Source organism: Branchiostoma lanceolatum, chromosome 4 (genome assembly GCF_035083965.1).
Source record: "Branchiostoma lanceolatum isolate klBraLanc5 chromosome 4, klBraLanc5.hap2, whole genome shotgun sequence".
Taxonomy (NCBI): Eukaryota; Metazoa; Chordata; class Leptocardii; order Amphioxiformes; family Branchiostomatidae; genus Branchiostoma; species Branchiostoma lanceolatum.
In genome coordinates, this window is record NC_089725.1 from 13,164,324 (window position 1) to 13,191,234 (window position 26,911).

Here is a 26,911-nt window from a genome sequence, read left to right on the forward strand (position 1 = left end):
CCGAGAAACCGGTTTGACTCGACGGATCGAATTTCCTAGGGTTTTTATGAGTCGCTTGGGAGCTTGCCTCCCGGCACTTTCACCGGGGATTACCCTACAATGGCCACGTGCCGTGTGTAAACACAGACGTCATCTACGCAAGCCTTATGTAAACACAAACACGCACCACCCCTCCACCACCCAAATGAGTAGATAACATTTCCGTATGTTGTCGAGAGAGAAGTGGATGGTACTTATCTACACAAGAGTCGTTTTTTTTTTTTTTCTCAACTGAGCTCTAGTACAATTATGGCCCCACATCTGTCACTACAACCCTGGATCAATCTTTTAAGAGGGTGGAAAATATTCAAAATCAGCCCGATCATTTCGCCGGTCGCTCCGGTGCCGATATCGCTCTGACCAGCCCGCCAGAAAATGATGACAAATTTCTCTCACAAGCTGGAATGAAAGCGATTTATTTCAGCCTCGGTGAAGTAGCGCTGCCGTAATGATTTTAGTTTTATATCTATTTGTGCTGCGAAATCTCCCACTTTTCCTTGTTATGGAGAGTGTATGAGAGTATAGAGTCCTGATTTTATCCTCTTGTAAGTGTAACAGACCTCGCTATCCCCCACGAGGGACATAAATCACCGGAAGGATAATTACTCGGTAGCCCCGGTGTGTAGTTGGCTGTTATAATGTATTAATCCCCACAACCAGGGAGAAGCGAAGATAGGCTTGTACATGCGGACCTCACTTTGTCCCGGTCCGGGAACCAGAATACGAGCCGGACCGAGCTGTGCATTCTGTCGCCAGGTTTAGCGCCAATTTCGGTTCTCGGTTGACCAGAAGTCGTGTCATTTCAGCTGTATTGTTTGATTTGAAGGAAATTGAGAAGATGGGATGAATTCTGAGGAAAACGCTGTTTATTAGCGCAAATTTACGTACTAAAAACTGAATAAAAATTCCATGTAGTAACCCTGGCTGTGACCGAATGCTTGTTCCCGGGCCGAGGATCTCCCCTTGGGGCCCGGCAGCAGGGCGAATTAAAATGGTTGAAGGACGATTTGCTCGTGTGCCGCCAGCCAATCAGAGCGCGCCGTGACTGGCTGGCGCCCTCTCTCCCCTCCTCCTCCTCCCTGCGCATTGCTATATGAGAGAAGTTGTGAACACAAACAATTAGTGTCCTCCCCGCCTTTTGTTCTAGAGCTGTTCATAAAGGCCGGGGTAGCGAGCAGAGGTCCAGTCATTCCCAGTGAGACCACTCCGAGGAAGGTCGACTTGACAACAACAGCGCGACGGGGAGAGAGAAGGTCTCAGCATACGGCACACGGTTATACCCTAGTACGTACAACCTTCTCCACTCGATCAACCGGCCTGGCATCGGCTTACCGCGACCCAAGCTGGATATATTGGTCCTTCCTACGACTGAGGTTTCTACCTCGCCGTATTCACGGTAAGCGGATTTCCTTAATTTCCTAGATCGTTTTTAAAAACCCAGGCGTTTTTAAGCCCATGCTGTATAAGAAGCTTGCGACGATTTCTGCAACAAATTCGGGGATTTTGTCTCTAGTCGGCTTTGCGTGTATGTAACATGCGATGTAACGTGTCTATGTTAAATACAATATTGACAGTAATAAAAAAGTATATCAAACTGCCCCATACCGGTGCGACATTTTGTGTCAAAGCAGGTATCTTTAAAAATCACTTTCGGTATATATGGACGGTCAGAAACCAGTATATCTCATTCTCACCTTCAACAATCCATCTTGTCACTCAGTCAACCTTACCCCCAGAAAAATGACACCACCACAGAGGACGTTCAGGACAAAGTCGAAATCTGTCACGCCTCAATACTACAGTTATGGTAGCGTAGATGAGAATGTATGGTCACAGATAATCCCCTTCTGGCTAGAGACTAGAGTGTGCTACACTGTTGTATTTTGTCGTAAGACAGACTCGCCACGAGGTATACGCTATAAAACATCGCTTCAGACATGTACGAGGGTCAGTCCTGACTGTACGGTGTCATCGATTGAAACCCCGGGCGGGCTTGCTAACCGTGGCCTTTCTACTTCCAAGGGAGTAAAATAAGTTTCGATTTCCAGTCCTCCTGGAACTGAAGACGAAATCGACAGGCAGTCCTTGTCAAAAGAACGTGTAATTTGTGCTTGGTGAAATGTTAGAGTAGTATAACCCCGTCCTGAGTTCTGTAGGGGATGTTGGATGGTAGTGTATAATGTGCCGGCTCTTTAATTATTGATAACCGGTTGGGAAAGCGATCGTGATAAACGAGGGACGTCTTCGTCTTTCTTATCGTGTAATCGTGGATCCACGACTGTTTCTTTTCTCACTTTCACCTGTTAGTGTTTGGATTTGTGGAACTGTTGTGTGATGGAAACCAGACGCATGTTTTTTTTGGACGACGCTGCAAAACACGCAGCGTACAAGAAGTGCATGTTCCCGCAACACTCTCGGCACGTGTTCGGTAAAACAATCCCAGTCTGACTGTTTTTCTAAATGTTTATTCAGAAGAAATTCAATCTCAGTCCTCCCAATCTGAAGTAGATGTAGAAAAGCGCCCCTTCCCCTACAGCTGTTGAAATTTGAGAACTAAATCAATTTACGGTTTGTAATAACGTCGCGAATATTTGCTGGGGGTATTCCCCGCTGAATGGTCTGGCTGTGTTTTGATTTTCACTCTCGCCCATTGTTCTTGCTACTGTCCTATGCAATCTGCTGTGTTGAGCTCTCTGGAGGATACATTAGCATTGACAGGTGTTGTTTGTGGTGTGTTTCCAGGGTGAACCAGGTGCATGGGACACTAGGAGAACTGTACATCCCGACCGTCCCGATGTTGGACACTCTACAGCGCACCTCTACACAAACCCAGCCGCCGGGAATGGTGGTGACCGGCGAGACGACTGTCGCACAGGGCTCCCCGAGAAGTTGCGGGTCCACCAGTCCCACATCCAGCTGTAGCTCGGTCGACGCCGTGCACAAGTCCTTCGACGTGACGGACTTGAACGGCTCCTCGTTCCCCGTCAGACCCAGGGAAGAGTCCGCGCGGGAAGCGGAGGACAGCGCCGCCAGGAGAAACAAGGACCCGTCTCTGCAGGGCTTGAGTCGAGAGGAGCGGCGGCGGCGGCGGAGAGCGACCGCCAAGTACCGCACGGCGCACGCCACGAGAGAGCGCATCAGAGTCGAAGCCTTCAACGTCGCCTTTGCCGAGCTCCGAAAACTTCTCCCCACCCTTCCCCCCGACAAGAAACTCTCCAAGATAGAAATCCTCCGGCTAGCTATCTGTTATATATCCTACCTCAACCATGTATTGGACGTGTGAAAGACTCCAGGTACAAAAGTGTATAGAAAGACTTGCCCGGCCCAAGACTGCGCTGTGCGTACGAAGGAATACTAAAGGCAAGCCCAACAGTCTCCAAATATCAAGCCAAACCGCCAGACCTCCGTAAGTTGCCAATGATGAGTACGGCTATTTTTATGAGTGAGATACTGAGGGACACTTTCTCTGTAAATATATATTATATTTATTCTGTGTCCGTAACTTGAATAATGATGACAACGCTAGTCTCTGTAATATACAATAGTAAATTCCTGGGTAGAGGCGCCAAGCTTCCATGCTTAAATTGTGCTTACAATCATATGTTTACAAGTATATTTTGAGACCTAGTAAAATGTAGTCAAGTTGGCTATAAGGCACGGCCAAAGAAGTATCCCATACACGCATTAATTGCGTAGTTCCCATAAAGAACAATCGTCTGTTTTAAGGTGTGTTGTTGAAAAAGCAAGTGACAATGAACAAACAAACAAGAATTGCTCCGACAATGATTGTTGCTATGTTTACAATTAGCAATTTTAGGTCATTCTTCTAGGCGTAGAGAGGGAGTTTTCATTTGATTACTTTGCTAGGTTCAAGTATAAAAGACAATTTTCTTGATAGAAAAGTCTAAGAAAACCAAATGCCATATCTCTCCACAGTTGTAGCCTTGATCTAAAGACTCCTAAAGCTTCACTGTACAAAGTGAAAATGATAGAAAGTATGCTGTACAGTCTAGCCACGTCGTGATGCTGTGTTGAGGCTATAGGTGCGAGTGGAGCCAAAGAATTGAAGCTTTATATATTATTGAATGTTGTCGTGATATTTATTGTGGAATGTGCCGTTGTTCTATGTGAAATCGCAATACTTTTTTGACATGATCAGATGATATTATTATTAATAAAATTCTGACAAAACGAAGAACATACAGTGAGTCAGACTACCTTCATTAATGCATATATCGTGATGCATCTTCAGAACATATGACCGTCTATGTCTTGGTAATTTTTATGAAGGCGTCCAACTGGTACTCAGCAATCCCGGTCAAATCAACGACCGCAAGGGTTACGATAGCGGTAGTTTACTCAATTTTCTGCGGGGCTTGATGTTATTTCACCCGCGCGCGGCCTGGTCACCCTCCGGTCACGTCCCCAGCACACTCAACCAACCCTTCCCCGCTCTCGTGCCCAGAACCGCAATCAGTTCGCTCGAATCATCACACTAACGCTGTTACCGATATTGCACCGTTGTGCCTGTTTTTCCAAATCCTATAAATCTACAGAAATTGTGCAGTAATTAAAAACCAAAGGCGAAACGTGCAACAAGGTCCTTTTATCGACTGTTTCTGGCCGGCAGGATAGCGCAGCCGGCCGACTGCACCAGTCGAATCAATAGGTACCACCTCAAAACTACCCACCGTTGATCAATCTAACTGCACTCACAGATGTATATCCCTACTGTACAGAGAATTGTGTCAAACTGTGTGTCTATCCTGACACGGGACGTCAGACCGGTACCCTTCACGTGGAGGACGATACACAGTCTCTATCCACCTCATCAAATGTCCGCCTGTGGTTACGGAGGGGGAGGGGGGTTAGTTTACGTCGGAAATGCCATCGGGATACGTGACTTTTAGGCGACAGATTGCGCTGGGAGTGGTTTTGCCTAGAGGGGCTCGCATACATGTCAGCTTAATGCATGTAATAGCCTACGGGCCTCGTAATGGCTGGTAAATCTATACAAAGGAAGACATAGAAGCCCCCTCTTCCTGCCGCGAATTAATTTGCTTAAATTCCCTCCCATTTCCCCCTCTTGCAACAGTCGCCGATTTTCCTCCCCTTTTATAGATTGATCTGCGCGATATTCGCGGTAAAATGAACCGCCAGGTTGTAGGGCTTTATGGAAACCAATACACTGGCGAGATGGATATCTGAGTGTATCACTCTGCCATCTGCCCCGCGCGAGCCAAATTATAACGAAATGTGCTCCGTTGTTTCCAATTGCCTGACCTTATTTGTAGCTCCCTTTGGCCCTTTTGTGCATGAGCCCCTGAAATCAGGGATCGATGTCGCAGCGCGGGACCCGTGCACATGTAATGAACCCGTGATTATACATGCGCCCACCGGACCGAAAGGACAAGGACTCACACCCCGTCCTCTCTCCTCCCTCCGCGGACACTGTTCTACAGGATCAACATCCATTATTGATCTGGGAGAGAGAAAAAAAAATCGTGTGGTGTACATGCTTGTGTCGTTTCTCATAGATGGACATTTCAATTATTCAGGCGTAACAGTTTTATTTCTGGTGCGGTTTGATGTGAAATAATGACCGAGGACGAGATATGGTGTCTCCGGGGACAAACACGTCCATCCAGCTGTCGAGATACCACGGCTCCACAGAGGTGGTGTTTGTAGCCCCTGTAACGTCACACGGGACACGTAACAGTATTAAAGTCGTAGCCAAAACAACCACGCCACTCCGCCGAATGCTATGATTTAAAGCTATGAATATTCACACAGGCGGACGCCTTTATGAATTATAACAACACCGACTCTTTTCCTCATTAATGTACATAATTTCTAGCAAAAAACATATCTCCTGAGAAAAAGTAAAATGACTACCACACCACGATCTTCCTGCAATTTGACATTTGAGATTTTTTGAAATAGAAGACAGACATTTTTTTTAGCTAAGCTAAATGCCTTACAAATATTAGCTCAGTTACAGAATGGGAAAACTATGAATTTTTAACTTTTCAATTAATAAAGGCATGATATGAGAACGTCGTAACATCGATATACCTATCGATAAAATTCCTGGTTTACCAAAGAATCGATAATCTGTAGAGGCAAAGATGAAAATATCTTTCATTCAAAAATGGAATCAGACGAAAGAAAATCTTCAGTGCGTTTTATATACAGTATGCAAAGTAATTTTTTCCAGCGCTACTCAAAATTTAGGACAACGCAATAGGGGTAATAAAATTACACTTTATAGATACTATGTAAAACCACCCCCACCACAATAACGTTATAAAACAATCATCATTTTATTGTGCGGAACTTGTAAAATGCAAAGAAGATGAGGTAGAAAACAAACTACTGTCATATTCTTTACACAGTATCAAAGAATGTGGCGATTCATGTGTTTTGCAATTTGATAGAAAAAGAGAGGGACAAGCGAACAATCCACAGTTGTGGTCGACTTGTATGTTGAATATTGGCCTGGCTAATTCAGTTTATTTTTTTAAAGATGTACATAGGTAAAATTAGTGCACATAATTTGGCTTAGTTCCTGTTACTATTTGTTGGCTTCTTTGTAAAAAAAAGGGGGGGCTTCACCCTTTACCCATACTGCGTTAAGACTCCTCAAGTCTTATAGTCAAAAACAGCAGTACTGGTAACGCTGCGCTGGGTGTATTCATAATCGCACACACACGGGGGCCCGGGCACACACAGAAATTGAAACACACACACACAAACACACACACGCACGCACGCACGCACGCACGCACGCACGCACGCACACACACGCACGCACGCACGCGCGCGCGTACACAGAGAGAGAGAGAGAAAGAGAGAAAGAAAGACGCACGCACGCATGCACAGAGATAGAAAGATACACACACAGACAGAAAATGACAGAGAGACAGACGGACAGATTAACAGACGGACAGACAAGCCTTAAGCAATACTTGACGTACAGGTGAAAACGTGAGAAGCACACACAAACAATTGCCAATGCATTACTCGAAGCGCATTTCGAAAAAACTTTCTTCATATCCTTCAAAATATCCTATGATCCATGTTTTAGAAACATTTAAAGGTGACGTCTATTCTGGACCCTACGACGGAAGACACAGACATGACAAGAAGATGCGCTGACTGTCAGTATCATCATGCCAGTTCTCTTTCCCGCCGAGAGCTTTCTGTCAGGATTCGGCATGTTTGATTAAATGGCGGGCCTCCAGGGTCCCCGTGTGGCGGCAGGAAATAGGCGAACGCCTTGAAGGAGACAAATGATTATTGCCTTTCGGGGTTTTGTCTTAATAATTAGGAGCCGCGATTTTACAGGGACGCAACCAACACGCAACAAGGGATCCCAAGCGTTAAAACCCAAGTATCCATATTGAATTTTTCCAGGTGGCATTCAGTCGTGATTTCTCTCTCGCTTGGCGACATTTGGCGGCAAAAAACACGAAGCGGCAATTTTCGGGCTGTCAACTTTAATGAATATTCATACGCATCAACATCGATCGCTTGAAAATTCATGCGATGTCTAATGATTGAAAGCAGACTTGATAATTAGTGATGATCACAGTTTTAATGATTCAATAAACGGCAGAAGCCAAACGCATTTATCATGAATGCGGAAGACGCGGCCATGCTGAACCACTAAGATTATGAGTAATGATGACATGGTATTACAGTGCGAAATTAATAATAATTCGGTCACACCATGGGAAAGTTGGCCATATGTGGAGCTGTTCAAAAGCCTTGTTTTGTGTGCACAAGTCGGCAACTTTATATGGTCACCAAATACTGTATAATGTTCCCTTTATTAAAGTATGTTTGTAAAGTACATTTTTCAAGTGTACATTTGTCAAGTGTCTGAATTCTTTCATTCTACGTTGTGTATCAGGAGTCTATGAAATAGTAATATTAGTAATATTTCACCCAAAAGGACGTGATCACCCAGTCACAGGTGTGAAGATTTACATACATAGAAGTATGTCCATACAGATCTAAAGGATACGACTTTGTCAAAACTGTGGGAGTCGTCTTGAAGTCGTGAAAGGGAACAGTACATCTAGAGTATTAATGACTTAACAACTACGTCTGTATGCATATGTGTGTCAAAACACTACCATCAATAAGAGCCTACTATTGGTGTGGCTGAGGGATATGGAGCGACTGTCTTCCAGTACTTGCTCAGATAACCTCAATGCTTCATTAATTGCCCAGCTGCAGCCATGATGTTGAACATTTTGTATCACCCCCGACATCGGTTGTGCTTTTAAGGTGCGGTAATGTTTCCTTTTTAATATGCTTAAGATCGGCCAGCCTGAAATCCAGTCTTCTTAGCTTTAGCCCGCTTCCAATGAGCCAGAGTTAACATAACAAGACTGAATTTTAGGCACGAATTTACCTTTTTCTAAAAAGAACAGCAGCCCCTTCAAAAATCATAGGATTCGAACCCGCAGCTTTGTGATCCTGAAGTAGAGGCACACATGCGTCACTATACCATTGTGCACAAATTGTTTATTCCAGGCTTTCTCGATCATTTCTGTCAGACATTGTACATACTCGGTTACGTGCTTGCATAAAAGTCGGTGACATACGCCTGGCGTCAATAGGTCGCCACTAATCTGACATTCTACGAGAACCGACAACAATCCGTTTTCATTACAATCCCGCCCTATATTCACCCTGAACTATTGCTGTAACCTTTTCCTTCAGAAAATCTAGGATATTACAGGCAACACCTTAAGGCAGCAATGTAACTCTTCATAATCGTAATAAGGGACAGTCTATTATGGAAAAGAGTGGGCAGGATGGAGTTTTTTTTATATTGAAGGGGGGTCCTTGAAAAATATTTTGGACAGGTATTAGGTGAGTATAAGCTCTAAATAGAATGTATTCTGTGTCATTTTTTTTTTCCTTTCAAAATAATGTACGACAAAAATCCAATGCAACGATTCAAGCTTATTGTTCCTTGGTTTCCTTCTTTAAGCCAAAAGCAAATCGCCGTACTATGTCCGATATGTAACCTTTCTGGCTAAGACACTACGAGACAAATATTTGATGTTTTCATGTCTTTAATGTCTGAAATCATGGCTCAGAAGGATTTCCTAGGTGGATGTAGCTGTGTAAACACAACAAAGAGACCGGTGGCAGGAAGCGAGGAGCGTTTGTTTTTGTCGGTGAGTAGAAAGAGAGTCGTGAGGACAGTCTTTTCCTTTTCCTAGCTGGGGATTAGATATGAAAGGACGGGAGGCACATTGAACAAATTGGGAGCGTCGTGCGTTGCCGAGTTGGACATCTTAAGGGATGAACATCAAAAACTGCTGAAGTTATGAAACAAGCTTTATTTTGGTGGCTAATTGGATCGCGGTTATAGGAAAAGGATCTTTCTGAAACTGGAAGAGTAGGAAAATAGACCGAAGCAAGAAAAAGAGATAAGGAAGACAATAAGAAGAAAACTTTGCATGTGGGAATCGTACATAGGCTGATCCTTGCTTTGAGTCTTATTAATAAAACACATAACAAAAGGAAGCGAAGTCAAAGTCATGAAATATGTGCAATATGATACACTAGAACTGTAGAACCTTTTCACAAATGTACACTATTCAGCTACTAGTATTCTATCCAGCAGGAGTACGTTATCACATAGGCACAACGTGTTCAGCACCAAGGACAGGGATAGGACAAGTGCGCCTGCAGCTGCTGACGGAAAAGTTTGGATGAAAGAACGTGTTTCACCCATGAGAAAAATGTAATGTGTGCAACTTTATAGTTGGTTTTGATTATCAGAATTACGGCTCAACACCGCCCTTGTAAAAGCAAGCGTATAGATAACTTAAATACTTTGAAGCGTTGTCACCAATTTTGGGTCAAGTATATTTCGACCTGTACGTCTCATCACACCAAAGTGTGAACTGACCTCCATTTGCGAAAAAGTTGACAAATTATTTTGACATTTCGTGCAGTCGTACTTTTTCAAATGCCGTCATCATCATTCAATCGATAACGGGGCGACCGGGCAACGGGGAAGAGCGACAGGATGAGCCCGAGACGGCAGATGGGGCTGTCACAGTTCACCGTCCCCGCCTGCCCTCCCCCCGGCTCCCGAGGGACCGCCCGCCGACACTTCAGTGTCTCCACGCCATGATTGCCGCTCATGATCTCCGTCACCGAATGTCACGCGATGATTGCCGCGAGGCGCTGATCCAAGCAGCGCGAACTTTTCCAGCAGCTTCGCGACCGGAAAGCTAAATTGATTCGCGACCTCGACAAGCGCGCCGGCGCGCGCATTTCCCGCAAGCGTGGCTTTTAAAAGGGCGGCCATTACGTTCCTGAAAAAAAAAAAACGGCGGGGTGTGTAGATCATCTCGTTTTAGAGATGTACTTTATTTCGATGTGAATCGGTACTTTTCCTGCACGGTGATTTAAAGGTTAACGGCCCACAAAAGGGTCGGATGGAAAAATCGATGTTGTAATGACAGAGCGTTCTATCGGATATCCCGTTTCTTGGCCATTACTCCGGCCATATTTTACGACACCTCGGCCGGGCCCGGTGGTACGTGAGATGAGTAGTAGGTGAGCGGGGCACAGGTGCGGTTGTGGCCGGCGGCGCGTGACGGATTTCTCCGTTGGAATGGGTCCCATCGGACGGAGCGCAACACGGTCCGGGCCAGCTGCGCACCGCACCTTTACTACCGCCTCAGTTTCCCCGGGACAGAACAAGTATTCTCTCTGGTTAACACCTGAACACTGAGTACGGGCCGCGACTTGGGTCATTGAAAAGCAGTAAAAAAATGGTTATCGTAGCTGTTAGCATCATGCGTGTGCCACGGTGCATCAGGCTTGAATTGCTCATTTAGGACCATAGGATACCAAAGGTTAATCCTGAAAATGACTTTAACCAAACCTTGGACAAGTAGTTTACTGTAAAGAGCGTAGCCGGTCAGGTAGAAGTGTCAAAAGTGTCAACAATACCCGAACATCACCACCTAACTTGGTAATGAAGAAGGTTTCTTGGAAAATTTGTTTAAGCAATAATGCTGTTGTTACAGCTCCCTTTGCGCCATTTGATTGTACATTTCCACATTACTCTCTTTTCATTTGCAATTGTCTGTCTTATTTACGTATACGATTATATATCTTTTTTCATATATATATATATATCTTTTCTAAATCCCTGAAATTCGTACAAAGAACAGTCCTCTCCATCATCAAAAAGCCAAACAACAACGAATTCACAACTACAAATTTTCCAATTCGACAGAATCCGTTCTACATTGATGGCTACCAGCACTATAACTTCACCCGGCCAAATGTGTCGCAATGGTGGGCTTTAAAAATTTCGCCTGGAGGGAACTCACGCTCCGCTGCCCGCCCAATTTCCTCCTTGGACGACTACAGCTTCCCACAATAGCGAAATTAAGACGTGATATTTCTAATCTCGAGTAATCGCACCCCATTCATGACCTCTGGCGGGAATATTGCGGCGAGGCTTAGTCTAAATGATTCCAACCTTATCTTTATGAAAGGAGACAGGAATCGTTTGGCAGAGCCAGCCCGTAGTTAAGAGGCGCGGGTATGAAGCGGTTGGCTTAGTGAAAATTAGTACATTTGTCTTGGAAAGAATCGTCTGGCGCAGTAATACCGTTTAATTTGGGTTGCGGAGCCGGGCTGAGATGAGAGCTACGCGCCCAATAGTGCGGGTTGGTCGTGATAGACTGTAGAAGTTAATGACTAGTTTGATGTCTTTGTCGCCAGAGGGAACAGCAGAGCGCCATTCATGGAGAGGCGTGCACCGTTTAGGGCCCGCCATTGTCGGATCAATGGCGCCCTTTTAACCATCTCACTTCACCCATCCCCTGCTGACATTCTTCACACTACTTGTTGGTTGACAACCGTTGATTAATTCCCCGCCGTGTTCCCGAAAACATTCATCATCTCTTTCCGTCTTCTGATCATCAGACGCTGGCTCGGGTACCGGTAAAAATATAGATATATAAACGGCGTGTCCGTATAACCCTGAACTGCTGAAGGGAAAAAAACGGCACGAGAACTAATCAATGTTTGCGGGTACTTAAGATGTTATCTATTTTCAATTATGCTCTCAAGGAGTGCTGTGGCATTTCTACGCCATCGCTCAAGCGGGCGCGGGTTAGTTTGGGCTATTGCGGGCCATCAGATACATGATGAATCGGTTCTCGGCTAACAGTACGTTTAATCTGTTAACCCAGCGCCATCGGGTTTGAGACATAAGTAGATTTGACCACGAGCAAAATTAGTACATGTACGTGTGCATAGTTCTGTTGGTCATTATCAACTGAGCCGGTCACTCAAATCAGCATCGTACAGTATCATGTAAATGTATCCTTTGTTGCTATAACTAAATTTTTGAAACTTGCATCGCTCAACTTTCCGCATTTTTCATTTAAGAAATTGGCAACATCAAACCAAAGCAAGATATACCAAAGGATGTGGCACTTTCGTCTCATTAAGGATTAAAACAAAATAGTGCAGCTCACTATGGGCACAAATTCTCTTTCCTTTGCTCTTACGATGTTTTGAGTGAGTTGTATAATGCTTCAAAATATGAAAAAAAATCAAAATTATATATAGTTTCATTGTCAACCCTCTGTATCATAAAATTAAAAATGAACTGAACTAAACTTCCCAAATAGCAATGTATCTTTCTATAAATTCCACCATGTACCACTGAAAGTATCTCTGCAACTCTACATTCAGCACTTCGTAGACCTAAACTTTCGAACCAAAAAAAGAAGTTCCGTATACCCGCAATTAAAACGCCGAGCAAGATGGATCCTGTGGATTACCGGCAAGAGGCCGCGGTTCGCCCGCGGTAATCACTAGGTAATGACCTTTCCGTGCCGTGCGATCCTTTATACACCCGGAGTTCAGATAGGTGGCCGTAATGGCGGGGCTCAGATGTGGCGGAGATACCGGGGCCACCTCCCTCAAGTCAAACAACTTCTGTTAGGAAGCGTTTAACAGGAAGTTTGCTGTGGGCAGTACAGGGAATACTATAGAAAACGAACGGAGAGGTAGATAGAGAGCATGGTAGTTAAAAAAGGCCCTACAGCTACAATTAGCGCTGGGTTTATCATGTGTTTTCATTCTTTTCTAGATGAAAAGGGCCCACTCTGAAATAAGTACGAGACGTGGTACAATTACATGTACCACAGGAGACAATTTTAACAGCCGTTTCTAGGAAAAAGGCCAAGGGTGGAATGACGGTTGATTGTGTTCGGCCACAGACTGTACATAATAAGTCTAGGTGCAAAATTACAATCACCCCAGAACGTAAACTTATTTTATTCTGCATGAATACTTGTTTACAAGGACAGTTCAATAAAGATCCACTTCCAGTTCTGGTAGGAAGCTGATATCGCACATATATGGTTATTGTACATATTTCCATAATTGACCTAGTACTTTACAGTTTTGAACTCTGAATAGCTTTTAATAGCCAGGAAATAGTTTCATCCCTTTCACTCCATATCTTACGTACTCCCCGTGATTGTCATTTGCTTGTCATGACCAAGTCCAAACTTAAACCAAAAGCCAAAATCAGTTTGGAGAACAAGGCACCTATCAGACACCATCTTCACAACATATAAGTCAAGATGTTTTTGAAATTCAATGATATGTCAGACAGTTAGTGATCTTAAAATGTGTTGAAGCGAAAGCGATTTAGTGGACGTTGCTGCCCAAGGCCTGTGGGCATGCATAGACGCTACCCCCTTATGGAAATTGATTGGTCTTTATGACAAACTATCAATCAGATACACCTCCCTGGGCCAATCACTCCTCACCGTGTCCTATTACTGGTGTTCAAACGAAAACCGTTATTCCGTGTCTGTCGGTCAACTTCCTCGGTTACTGGAGGATGCCGATCTTCAGATCACACAATCTCTTCATTTCTGTACCTTGAAACATTGACACTGTTTAGGTATAGCTTACATTGCATATTGTAGAAAATTACAATTTGTGGTTTGGTAAAACGGTGTTCAAAGTCTGTTAACTTTGCACTTGGAGTAACGCTTCAATGTTCATTATATCCTTATATAAACCGTAAAATGCACTCCTTTTTCATCGATATGACATTAAAAAAAGCTTTTTCATCCAGCCAGAAAGTTGACAAAGTGAAACTTCAACTGGTCTTGCACCGCAGACTTTTTTTATTCAACGTAGCTTTCAATTATGTTGTATGAAATATACATAGAGAAGGTGTTGAACAAATTCAGTCACACGTTTGTTTTAACGTGCAAAACAAGGTGCCACAGCTTGACCTTTCGGTTCAAATTGGTTAGTTACATCTAACCTTCCTCTCCAACTCTAGTCGTTAAACACCTAACACTTGGATGAACAGCCGGCCCTTCGGCCAATCTGGGGCATAATTGCGCGACCCTACTTAAAAAGCTGGGCCGGGGCTCGACCCCTGACCATCGGTCACAGTAATAAAATCTCCGCGTTAATCATAACTCCGGTGCGGGAGGATTACGATGTACCAGGTGACTGGCTACAGTAGCGGCGCCGGTGTGGCAAAGGTCCCGTGCTCGGTCAGCGGAAATTGATAGTCAATCTTCATGTTATTTTTGATAGGTGTGAACCTTATGATGGAGGGGCCGAATAGATGAATATTATTTTTTTCATCCGGGGAAGAGTCAACGACCTGTCTGTAACTAGTGTGCGGTAAAACGTTGATTGAGGAAATGAGAGCTATACTGTCACAACTAGTCTCTGTCGGACTTCTTGGGTTGCCGGAAAATACCAGAAACTGGCTCAAAAGGCTGAATAATCAACAGGAGTTAGCCGACCAAGGAGATACTCATTTGCAAATGTCTAGGCCTAGGCTTATATCAAATTACCCAGCCCAAATGGCCAGTTTCAAATTCTACTACTTTACCAGCAATCCAGGAATTATGGTAAAGACAAGTTTCAGCTGCATCGAGAAAACACTCAAATTTGAGTTTAGAAAACAGAAAAGACTGAAAGATACAAACACAGACATCAAGTACGCCATTATCACCAACACTAGCCGGCTATATGACGCACAGCTCACCCTCAAGTGTAAAACGTTAAGTGTCAACGTTCTTATGTTTATGTCTGAGTGCCCTTACAATGTCTGTAAGGTTTGATATTCCAAAGAATATGACGTTGAGTTCTGATGAAGGGTCTTTGGTGCTGCTTGACTATTAAAAGCCCGTGTCGTATGAAATGGTAGTCATAACATGGGACTCTTACAACGGCTGAATTCCCTCCTTTATACAGCAACATCAGTCGCGAATGGTGTAATATGGTGCATCAAGTGCATGATCATATTTGTGATCAACCATCGTAAAAAAGACTCAGACAAAAAGGCTTTGTTGATCAAACGCGCGCATGGCAACGCATGGTCTGGCTTTCCACGTGAGGTTCATGTTTGTCGGTGCCTACAATCCAAACAGTTTGAAATGTTTTGAACAAAACACGGTGGACAGATGTTTCTGGACGTCAGTATGTTCGTACATGATTAAGAGGGTTTGAATAGCCAATTGTGGGTCGTGTGGTTTTGAAGGCGTTTACGCGATGGTCAAAGAAATGGCTGAAAGGACATACGATATGAAATTTAGATTCATCCTGACGTTGAAAACGGCGCTGCCTTCAGGAATACATATCTATGTAGCTTCAATATGGCCATGATCGCATAGTCTTTCAGATAATCAAAACCGATGATATTGTATTGTGAACAATTAAGTACAGATTCAGAAAGTTAAATCATAGATGAACTGATAATGTTGCGGTAGCTCGTAACATACTATTGCCTGGGGAAGCAACAGCGGACAAAAACGTGCTTTTCCTCCCCTCTTAAGATGGTTTAGTATCAATATTCCAATGACATTTACAAATAATTGCTAGATAATCCTTGTCTGACCCCTACCCGTCTATAGAAGACAGATTACGTTATAGGTCTTAAATTTCACACACAATGATTTCTGTCCAGTTTACATTGTGAAATAAATCATTACCTGATCTGATCAAACATCTAAAAGTTACCACCACCAATGAGATAGTAGACAAGGGTAAACACCGAAATGACTTTATTTTTGTCTTTCTTTGTAATACATTGGAAACTTCTTTGTTTGTATGCACTAAAAAATATCGTAGTGCATTGTACATATGTATATGACAACCTACGTTTATAAACTTGTGGACTGCTTCATGAAACATTAGACATCGACTTCCGTGTCCAATGTAGTATGTGACTGTGCAAATGTATGGTGCAACATCCGGGCTATAATACGTCCACGATATCGTAAAGGCAACCAAAGCAATATTAGGGACAAAAAAAAATGGAAATTAAGAAAATGTTGAAATCTTTATTGTAGTGACATTCACTAACGCTGTCTAGCACATTTAGCTTCATACTTTGAGCATCTTAGAACCGTGAAAAAACATGCCATACGATGATCCCCTTAGCGAGCCTACCCAAACCCCGGAAACAATTTTCAATGAGTTCTCACATTTCTAGGAAGTCAAATTTTTCATCATGGACGTCGCAATACATTGTGATAGTGTTGTTTGAACAATAATCATGCATTGAAATAATTATGTATAGAAATGACTAAATAAATTAACTTTCAAAATCCGATTTTCGGGCCCTAATATTCCTTGGGTTGCCTTCAGATATAGAAGTTCTCTAGGTGGTCATACTGCACTAAAATTAGGGACGACTTTCAGAAGTGTCTCACAAGTCTCCTTTTTAGGGTTACATTAGCTTAGTATAGAAGCATTCATGAGAGTCTCTATATGATCTACACTCAATATAGCGTTCTGTGTAATGCAATCTAGATAGGGCCATGTACATCTGAACTGACAATCTCATAAATCCTTTAAACTTGTAATGGTTGCAATGTTTCCGACAAAAATATAGTACTTACGTGATTGCGAAAACCTTATTGATTGAATAGTTGCCTATTTGTAATGTATGTTACACGCATGTACTTTAAAGTGTATTGTTTCTTAACAGGCCTCTTTTAGCGCTCTACACGACGTACAATGAGTCGTTAGTAACAATTTCTCTTTTGACATTCTATTGAGGAATTGTCCTTCAGTTCCTTCTTGCAGGTCTGACCTATTGTGTACGATATCCATTGAAGACGTTCGTTAGGAGAAATATAATTGGCCTCAAGGGCATTACTGCTGGAACTTAAAGTCACGACGTCTCTGCTTAGTTCACGAACACGATTTACTTAGTTTTCCTAAGTTTATGTAATGCTACGGTCACATTTTTAAAACGTATGATATAAAAGACAACAAAACATATAAAAAGTTTTTAAAAATATCAATAATGAGCATAATTTTGTGAATATTTATTGAAATACACTTTTATTTTTCGTTCCTGCAAACGAAAGGCCCCTGGTTTGAAAATATGACCATAGCATAACTTCGGCAAGTGACCATCTTCAACACCACTTGGGGTGCAGTGCAGTTCATATACAGGGGCGCTAGGTGCGCAACAAACTTGCTTGTAAGGTGACGTTTTGAGAGACACCTGATCAGATCATAACTGTGAAATTAATTGAAATATGTTTGTTGAAAAAGGATGAAAGGGGCTTGGATGAAACAGATACAATCAAATGCAACTCCTGACCGATTCTAATGCGGTACAAACGACTGTTGAACACGACATAGCCATCGTTTTCATGGCTATTGACAATGCCCGGTCACCGATCTATGCCGAAGAAGAAAGGGAGAGCAAAAAATATCAGCATGCAGCTGGACAAAAAGTCGAGAGACAAAATACGAAATATGACCCTAGACAAAGACGACGTTATCGTCAAAACAAACAAGTCAAGCATTTATGTGTAATACTTTAACAGCAGCAAACAAGTCAGTACGTCATTAGTCTGCAAATTAGCGAGAACAACAACCACATAGGTGTAAAATGACACGCATCGTGTAAAGTAACCTTGCCACTAACCATCTATTGCTCATTGCAGATACTTGTTTTTGTTTTGTTTTGTTTTCTTCGGCACATATGAAACATAACAGTACCAAAGTACAAGTTTCTTCAGTCTATTGTTGGACATTTATGAAACGTTGTCAAATTACACAGCTTGATCTACGGCAATATCTCGCTCAGCCAGAACATTGGTAGTTTATAGTAGCTTTAGCGCAACCTTGCGAACACGCTTGCAACTACAAGTACGGTAATTTGAAACAAAACTTCCCACACTAAAGTACTAAAATACAAAATTTAAAAAAAAAACTTTACCCTTTATACTAAAACATACAAGCAAACAACTAGATATATTTGTATTATGCCAACACATGGCTAGCTGTTCAACGGTGTTCATTCCAATGCAGACAACCAAGCCGATACACAACGCCCCCTTAATGAAGTCATCGGTACTGCATGATGTCCAAGTTGGCAGTTCGATAGGTTATGTTTTTACGCGCTCGGTCGCATGCGTGCGTGCGTGCCTGCGTGTGTGTGTGTGCTTGTTTGTTTGTTTGTTTGTTTGTTTGTTTGCTTTTGAACACCATAACTCGAGAAGTCGAAGATGGATCCAAAATTGCATAATTAATGAGAAATCGATGGGCTTAATTGTAAATGACTGGAATGTCATACCTTTAAAGTGTGAATAGGTCATTTCGAATTATGCAAATCATTGTCATTTCCACAGTTGATGTGGGAATGCAAAAAAAATTGACCCACTTGTGACATACAATATGGTATAGTCCCTTAGTACTAGTGTCAGCTGTTTGACAGCAGGGGGGTGAAGTTTAGGTCAACAATGATCACTGCAGTTTTCTCTCCCGGTGTGTTCATGTGCCTTGTAATAAGACAAAAATTATTCAACAAAGGTCGTAGGTCGTATTCAACAGAGGACGTAGAACTTTTGTTTTGGTATACGTACTGTCTCCATTTGATTCTGTCCAATTCAATGTACCAATGCAGGGTCGGATTTCAAATGCTCATCGATATCGTTTTGACGCATGAGCACGTCGCCGCTGTTGAGGTCCCAAACATGCTGTACCAGCACGTGCCTCTTATCCACTAGGAGTTGAAAAATGGAACTCTTGTATTGTCTTGCAAATGTAAGGAAGTTTGCTGCTGCACTTGCCGTCATTCCATTTTCCTCTTGTCCACTTCTTATTACGCCATTTTTTGCGTATTTTCGACTGCCCTTTTGCAATCTTCCTCAGACCTCAAGTTCATGGCTTACCTGTTGGTGATAGAGATCTGACAGTCGTTGGTTCGATTCCAGGGTGTAAACCGCCGTTTGTAAATGCCTCAGTTGACTCGAGAGACGTCGAGCAGGAAACAGTAGAGATGTTACCCTCATAGAACGACTTAACACTTGGAGTAGAAGGCTTCTTTGGCATCAATTGAGAAGAAAATGGAGTCGCGTTGACAAGGGCCGAGTTGTTATCCTTGTTGAACGTCTTCACACTTGGAGAAGAAGACTTCTTTGGCATCAATGGTGAAGAAAATGGAGTCGTGTTGACGGGGGCCGAGTTGTTATCCTTGTGGAACGTCTTCACACTTGGAGTAGAAGACTTCTTTGGCATCAATGGTGAAGAGAATGGAGTCGTGTTGACAAGGGCCGAGTTGTTATCCTTGTGGAACGTCTTCACACTTGGAGTAGAAGACTTCTTTGGCATCAATTGCGAAGAGAATGGAGTCGTGTTGACAAGGGCCAAGGTGTTTTCTTCGTGAAAAACTGTCATTTCGAGACCGCTGGTATTCGACCCGGTCATGTTGACCACATTTCCATGTTCCAGATAACCTTGCGCCTCCTGCTAAGAAGTAATGAATACTTGGAGGTAACGTAGAGGTACTAAATATCGTGCGGGACCAATCATCATCCATTTTGGGTAATATCCACATGTCAAGGTGCATTATGCAAAAGCTAGTACTCATGAGCAAGGAAGACTTTATCATCATTTGTCTGACGACTTGTTTGGACAATATTTTTGCTTTTATTTTCTGACACATGCCCTGCAGTAAAGCACAAGATCTAAAGAAAGAGAAACATTCAACCGGGCGATATATGTTCCCCTTTCACAGTTCTTCACCACAAACATCGATACAAATGCTTGTTCGCGTTGCAGGCGAGGCAATGCACGTACAATTGCACATTCAATGATTTTAAAGGAATATCTGATATTTCTACCCATGGGTTACATTTTTGGCTCAGTCCGCGCGTTTTAAAGATAAGTGACGTTTTTAATAAATCGGAGGATGATTCCCTCTCACCAAAAATTACTTAAAATGTTCGAGAACCAAGGAAACACATGCGTGGCCCTAACGAAGGTTTTTATCCCGCAAAAGGGACAGTTAAGCTTACCTTACTTCCAGGTTTGATGTAAGCTGACAGAACTGCACCGATGACAGCAGACGCTATGAACAGGACTCCACAGCCCAGTAAGACCCAGCAAACCTTGCTCGATTTTGCCCGGGTCCACATTTCACGCACTAGGGTGAAACAAATCTAATCAATTGGTGAAATATAAAACAAACTTACCTCTCTGACCCCCTGTTTTCATGATGTACTCTTGCTAAATATTCAACTCAAAATGTCTGAGAATCAAGGAAATGAATTGCTGTGGCCTATAATGATAGCAACAAGCCTTACAAAAGAGCTAATCTTCAATTTGGCCAGTTAGACTGGTTATCCCAGTCGGATACTGTCATTGCCACCGATGGATCGGATTGGAGATTACAAAAGAGCCTCATAATCATCAAAAGATGAGATGTCATGATTTCTTTTGACTGAGGGGACAGCTTCAATCTGACTATATTCACTTCCAGAAACCTTACAGACGTTCCCCCTTCAGACTCCGTTTTCATGTTTTATTGTTTATCTTCTAGCTCAGCATCATTATTTAAACTCAGAAAAACAACAAATCAACTTACTGTTGCCTGACGTATGATTCTACATATCAAAGCAATATCAACTCATTGATGTGACTTTGTGATACAAAACATAGAATTAAAAAGAAAAATTGAAATACACAAAGTTAAGCAACAAATCAATCAAATCTTAGAAATCTTGTATTAACTTTTTAAATTTTCATATGTAATTTTGTACAAGAGCCTACAGTAATCACATGCTTGTATTACTGAGAAACCTGAAGAAGGTATGCCATCGTTCCCAAAATTTCAGTCTGTAAATGGTTTTTAAAAGCTTTTTGACATCAGAGTTGTTTTGATTAACAACATCATTTCAATATTCTAAGAACATTTTCAAATGATGACGTAACGTTTCATCGGTCGTTGCACGTAAGATTAACCCTGACGTACCTCTGATTTTGAGTCCGGGGCTTGTTTCCTCTTGCTCCCCATCTCCATCAGTGTCTTCAGGTTTGTAGTGCGGCTCTGAGCTCAATGGGAATAGATTTATACAATTCTGCTCAATGAACAATGTGAAGATCGGCTCATCGATCTTCGAGCACAAGGACATCCACAAGACAACATGGCTGTCAAATGATCACAAGACTAGAACACAGATCGACCATCTAGCTATTGGTCCAGGATGGAGGACCCATATCTAGAAGATGTCCGTGTATACAGAGGAGCGGATGTCGGCAGCGACCACTACCTCTCCATCGCCAAGATAAAGATCAAACTCAAGAGACAGAAGAAGAAGGCATCTCTACCCAGGAGGTTTGACACAAGCAAGTTGAAAGACCCTGCCACAGGTGAACAGTTTGAAGCCTCCCTGAGGAACCGGTTCTCCACTCTGGCAGACCCGCCCCCAGGGTCAACTGTATGGTGGGAAGAGCTGAAGGAAGCAATGACTGCTGCGGGGGGAGAAATCTTGGGTTACAAGAAATCCCTCTGGGAAGCTTGGATCAGCGACCACACCTTGAAATTGATCAGTGAAAGGAAAACCCTCCACCATAGGAGACACACTAACAAGTCTGACAACAATGATGTCCACCATGAGTATATGGAGAAGAATAGGGAAGTGAAGCGCAGTGCCCAGCAGAGACATTGACGGGTATGGATGGAGAGGCAGGCTGAGGAAGCAGAGGGAGCAGCAGCCCGGAACGATATGCGGAATGTTTACCAGATCGCAAAGAAGATCACCGGAAGCTCCAAAGCTCACTCAGACCCAGTCAAGGCGAAGAACGGGACCCTACTGTCCAAGGGAGAGGACAAACTTGCCAGATGGGCAGAACACTTCAAGGATGTCCTAAACCTCCCAGACCCTACTTCACCACCAACAGTCTTCGACGAACCACCGCACCCACTACCCATCGACACCAGCGATTTTACAGAAGCTGAAGTGCAGCAAGCCATCAAGATTCTGAAGAACAACAAATCACCAGGATTGGACGGCCGGGGGTGACTGCACCGTCCAGTGGATGTGTCATCTCTGTAACCAGGCCTGGAATTGAGGAGAAGTACCGGAGGACTGAAAGAACGGAGCAGTAGTGTGAATCCCCAAGAAGGGCAACCTGACAGATTGTGACAACTGGAGGGGACTGACACTTCTCTCCATACCCCCTGTAGCTGGAGGGGGTAGATCGTGCACTGCTCGTTTCAAGCCAGAGTTTGATATCACATCTGCACCGCCGGACTCTACCGCTATATCCACATCTTCGTACTTTCGGCTTCGTACTTCTGTGGGCCATATTTCAAGATCGGAAAGATCCGAAAGCTGATGCTTTGGTCATTTCTTCATTTTATTTTGTTTTGTATGATTTCATTTAATTCCATTTCATTGGAATGTATGACAATGGGAAAGGGGGGGGGGGCAAACAGGTATATAAACACCTTTACAATTTGCCCTCCCATACACTTAAGACAACTACAAATACGCCCAGAATATGGGAAGCCAAACCCGTAAATTTGCTGTACCCCACTAGTCACTAATCAAATTTATCCCAAACAACCCATATTCAACATGCACTAAATGTCATAAAGACCCATTCACAACTTCTCAAGTTATGTTGTAAAAAAATAACGGCACCCAAAACATAACCTTCTTGGTGCAGGTGATAAGATAAATCTACATCATCACATGCCATGCACATTATATTGCCTGGCGATATTCACAGATAATAAATGCGACGTTGCTATGGAAACCTGGGACTTGTAAATTGGCTTGGTTTTGGTCCGGAATACCAGTCTAGTTCTGTATATGTACATTGTGTACTGCTCACCCTTTGGACGTAACGTTAGATAAACAATTGCAGTGTGATAGAATGACAAAAATCTGGTAACAAATCTGTTATAAATGAAAATATCAGAACAAGTTTTCGTTTGGAAAATATTCAATCCAGCAACGACCCCATGTCAATGACTGCTTGAAAGCATAAACTGTGCCAGACTAATTTCAAAACAAAGGCATAATGTCTTTTCATTGTTTCGAACCATAATGCATAAGAAAAAATCAACACAACACAACAAATACGATTAAACCAATACCATGGTGTTATGGAAAAACCAAAAGACGCATCTTACAAGGATTTGATATCATCGATGGCATTTGTAACTTTAAAAAAAAGAAAATTATAATTACAAATTATGATCATTAGGACGTCATTGGCAATGACGATATGCTATGATGTTGCATTTTACGCAATATGATAAATTGTAAAAATAAAGGTAGGAGTACCAATTTCATGTTTTAATTGAAATCAACATACCTCCGGATGTATGCCCATCACTGTCCTCTTGCTTGTAGTACGGCTCTGAGCACGACTGTTCCTCCTCCTCTGACCACACCACCGCGTGGTCTCCCATGTCCAGTTTGCGAGGAGGGGGCAGATCAGCCACAGCACGTTTCAAGCCAGAGTTTAATATCACATTTACGTCGCCGGACACAAGATCCACGTCTTCGTACTTTCCGTACACTTGCTTGGACTCTCTAAAGATACTTTCGCCATGCGGATCCACGTCTTCGTACTTTCTGTCCGCTTTAACATTCTTTTCGTCTACTTGTTTGTCTCGCATGCCAAGATGGCGATAATTTCTTGCCGGCAATGGCGGCGGGACGTTTCTACCATCCACATCTTCATGATACTTAGTTTTCAGCCCAGAACGTAATGCAAATATACCTTCGCCATGCGGATCCACATCTTCGTACTTTCCATCCGATTCTTCACTCCTTCCGTCCACTTGTGTTTTCCCTTGGTCTCCCATGTCATCATGGCGAGGATTTCTTGCAGGCAACGGCGGCGGAATGTTTTCATCATGCCGTTTTTTCGGCGACAGGCTGTCATCGCGAACCTCCATTTCTGTATGATGACGAGGCGGGGTTTCTTTGGGCGCAGCGCGTTGTAACCCAGAACTCAATACCGTTTGAAAGATACTTTGACCGGCTGGATCCACATCTTCATACTTTCTGTCCGATTCGTCATTCCTTCCGTCCATTTGTTCCTTCGCTATGTCTCCCATTTTTAAATGGCGAGGCTTTCTTGCTAGCGACGGTTGATAATTCCAATCATCTACATATTCATCATTCTGCTTTTTTTTCGACAATATGGCTTCGCCCACCTGCATCTATTTTTTTGGCAATATCGCGAATCTTAATGTATTACCTCTTTCTCTGTGAAAAGGACGAATAGCTGTGAGAGCGACACACTTAGGGATTGTTGTGGGAATGAATTGTTGAATTTTCAACAAAAAGAGACTTAAAAGCAGTATTGATGTACGTACATATACTGTACGTCTAAGTACCTGCCCATGATGCCAGTGACTAGTGGATCAGCGGATGCATCGGTATACAATCTGTCTTTTGAATTTGTCATGAAAAACTAAGCAGAGAAAGCAGTCTCTACAATCTTTAACGTCTTTGGAATGACCCGACGTTGAAAGACAAAACATGGAGGATAATTGCAAATAAACAATAACTGTGTTTTAGCGGTGGAGGAAACATTACTACTATGATAAAACAACCAATACTGTTAATACCTTCAGGCTAGTTGCCCGCATGGACCAGTGCAGATTAGGTGTAGGTGGATATAAAGAAATACCCGCACAACTCCAATCACACCTACAGTAACCTGCATATGCAGGTAGTATTTCGAGAGATGTTTGTACACATGTTTTCTTGATTAGTCTCAAGCTGCTTTGTCTTGAGTAGCTATGTACTACACTTCACTTCGATTTTTTGCTCTGTAACATCATATCAAACGACGAACAAGGAATACATATCGGCAGAACCATTCTGCATTTTTCAAGGCTTTGGGGCGGGGTGGGGCAAACGAACGTTCTGGTAACTTTCTTTTCTACCACAAATTGACTTAGACAACTCCAAACAGGAGTAACAGTGCAGTTGCTTCAGAATCTACATGTTGTTACTGAGTGCTTTCAAGATGAACCACGTGAGTTGGGCTGAACATTTTCTATGCACATCTCTATAATATTCAAAAGGTTACGTAAATGTATAAGAGTCTGTGTGGTAGGACTACATAATTGTGCATATGTATGGAAAGATTTCAACCATCGGCGGGCGTACGTATGATTTCATATGCTTGGAATTCAATCCAATTTGTAGAAGTTTTTTTTTTAATATCTTTTGATATTAGTCTGATAGAGACTATGAATCCTAGGTGGGCACATTCTTGATACCAAAGATATGACTGATGCCTTATTGCGAACAGCACGCTAGTTGAACGTAAAACGTGAATCACCAAAAGATAGAAGACAACAGATATATGCATAAAACCATCGTTTGTCAATTTGTACTGTTATTTTTTTCACAATGGTTGAGTGACCTTTTATTATATGCATGAGTTGTTATGTCTGTATAATGATTTGATATCATATGGAAAGGTTGCAAGTCCATTTCAAGTCACCAAGAGGGTTTTTTGATGATATTTGTAATGTTTCCCAATCAGTTGTCAAATAATTATAGATTGTTATGCTATATATCTGTATTCTGCCAGTTGATTGATAGTGATTTGTTAACCCTATTCAGACCGAGCTTTTTTGGTCACCCTGGGACGGGGGGGGGGGGCTTTTGAGGCCCTCCTCTTCGGACCCCTGTAACTCCTAAACTACAATTGTTCAGAGGATGGTGTATAAGTAATTTGTGTAAAGTATGAGAACATTGGTGTCATGATGACGTAATATCACGTAATTATGACGTCATTCACGTGACTTTATTGGCTGGAACTTTAAAAACAGGTTATTCCCATAAAACTCAAAGGCATGCAACAAATTCTTAACGGAAATGGTGAATAACAGAATATTAATGTCTGCTAAGACTTTTGTTGTCAATAACAATAGCAATGACAATAGCAAAATATATCTTTCAGCTATCTGTTATCTTGGGTCCGCCATCTTGAATTTTCACAAATACAATTTTTCAGCAAATAACCCCAAAACACAATGAAACATAATGAGAATAGAATAAAAACGCTCATTTGAATGTTTTTTGTATAAAAAATACCAGGTAGTGACGATTTCTAAGGGAAAATTTACTGTTTATACCTAAGCTAATGATATGGTCTGCCATCTTGGATTTTGACCTATGACGTCATCAAATTAGCATAATTTTTTTCAAACCATAAAAGTTACATGAACTTACATAAAATGTAATTTTTTCCATTTATTATGCAAATAAAGACCTTATTTGCATTAATTATATCAGTTATTCATCTTCTCTACCCAAATAACACAAGTTGTAACACGAGTATGAAAGTAGTATTTCCTCATAAATTATGCAGATGGGGTCCTCATTTGCATAATTAATGTCGTATTATTTCTACATCTACTTAACTTCCAAATACTGCAAGACTGAAATCCCTATCATGTACCATTCTGGAGTTATAGTATGTTTCCATTAATGTGCAAATTAGGTATTCATTTGCATAATCTATATCTATTTATATT

The 26,911-nt window shown here is 42.4% G+C and overlaps 2 protein-coding genes across 2 annotated transcripts; both read left to right on the top strand.

Annotated features, from left to right (window-relative positions):
* The first annotated feature begins 1,239 nt into the window (after positions 1 to 1,239).
* LOC136432669 (helix-loop-helix protein 2-like) lies at positions 1,240 to 3,444 on the top strand. The gene is made up of 2 exons (XM_066424108.1): positions 1,240 to 1,435; positions 2,782 to 3,444. Exon 2 carries the CDS (start codon positions 2,834 to 2,836, stop codon positions 3,320 to 3,322), a length of 489 nt encoding a protein of 162 aa, XP_066280205.1. The 5' UTR covers positions 1,240 to 1,435; positions 2,782 to 2,833; the 3' UTR covers positions 3,323 to 3,444.
* Positions 3,445 to 21,596: 18,152 nt separating this feature from the next.
* Positions 21,597 to 22,061, top strand: LOC136434185 (uncharacterized). Its single transcript, XM_066426951.1, has one exon. It carries the CDS (start codon positions 21,597 to 21,599, stop codon positions 22,059 to 22,061), a length of 465 nt encoding a protein of 154 aa, XP_066283048.1.
* Positions 22,062 to 26,911: the final 4,850 nt, after the last annotated feature.

What these genes read in the sequence shown, in the direction of transcription:
- LOC136432669 (XM_066424108.1), top strand. Translation starts at nt 2,834, where the DNA reads ATGTTGGACACTCTACAGCGCACCTCTACACAAACCCAGCCGCCGGGA.
- LOC136434185 (XM_066426951.1), top strand. Translation starts at nt 21,597, where the DNA reads ATGGAGGACCCATATCTAGAAGATGTCCGTGTATACAGAGGAGCGGAT.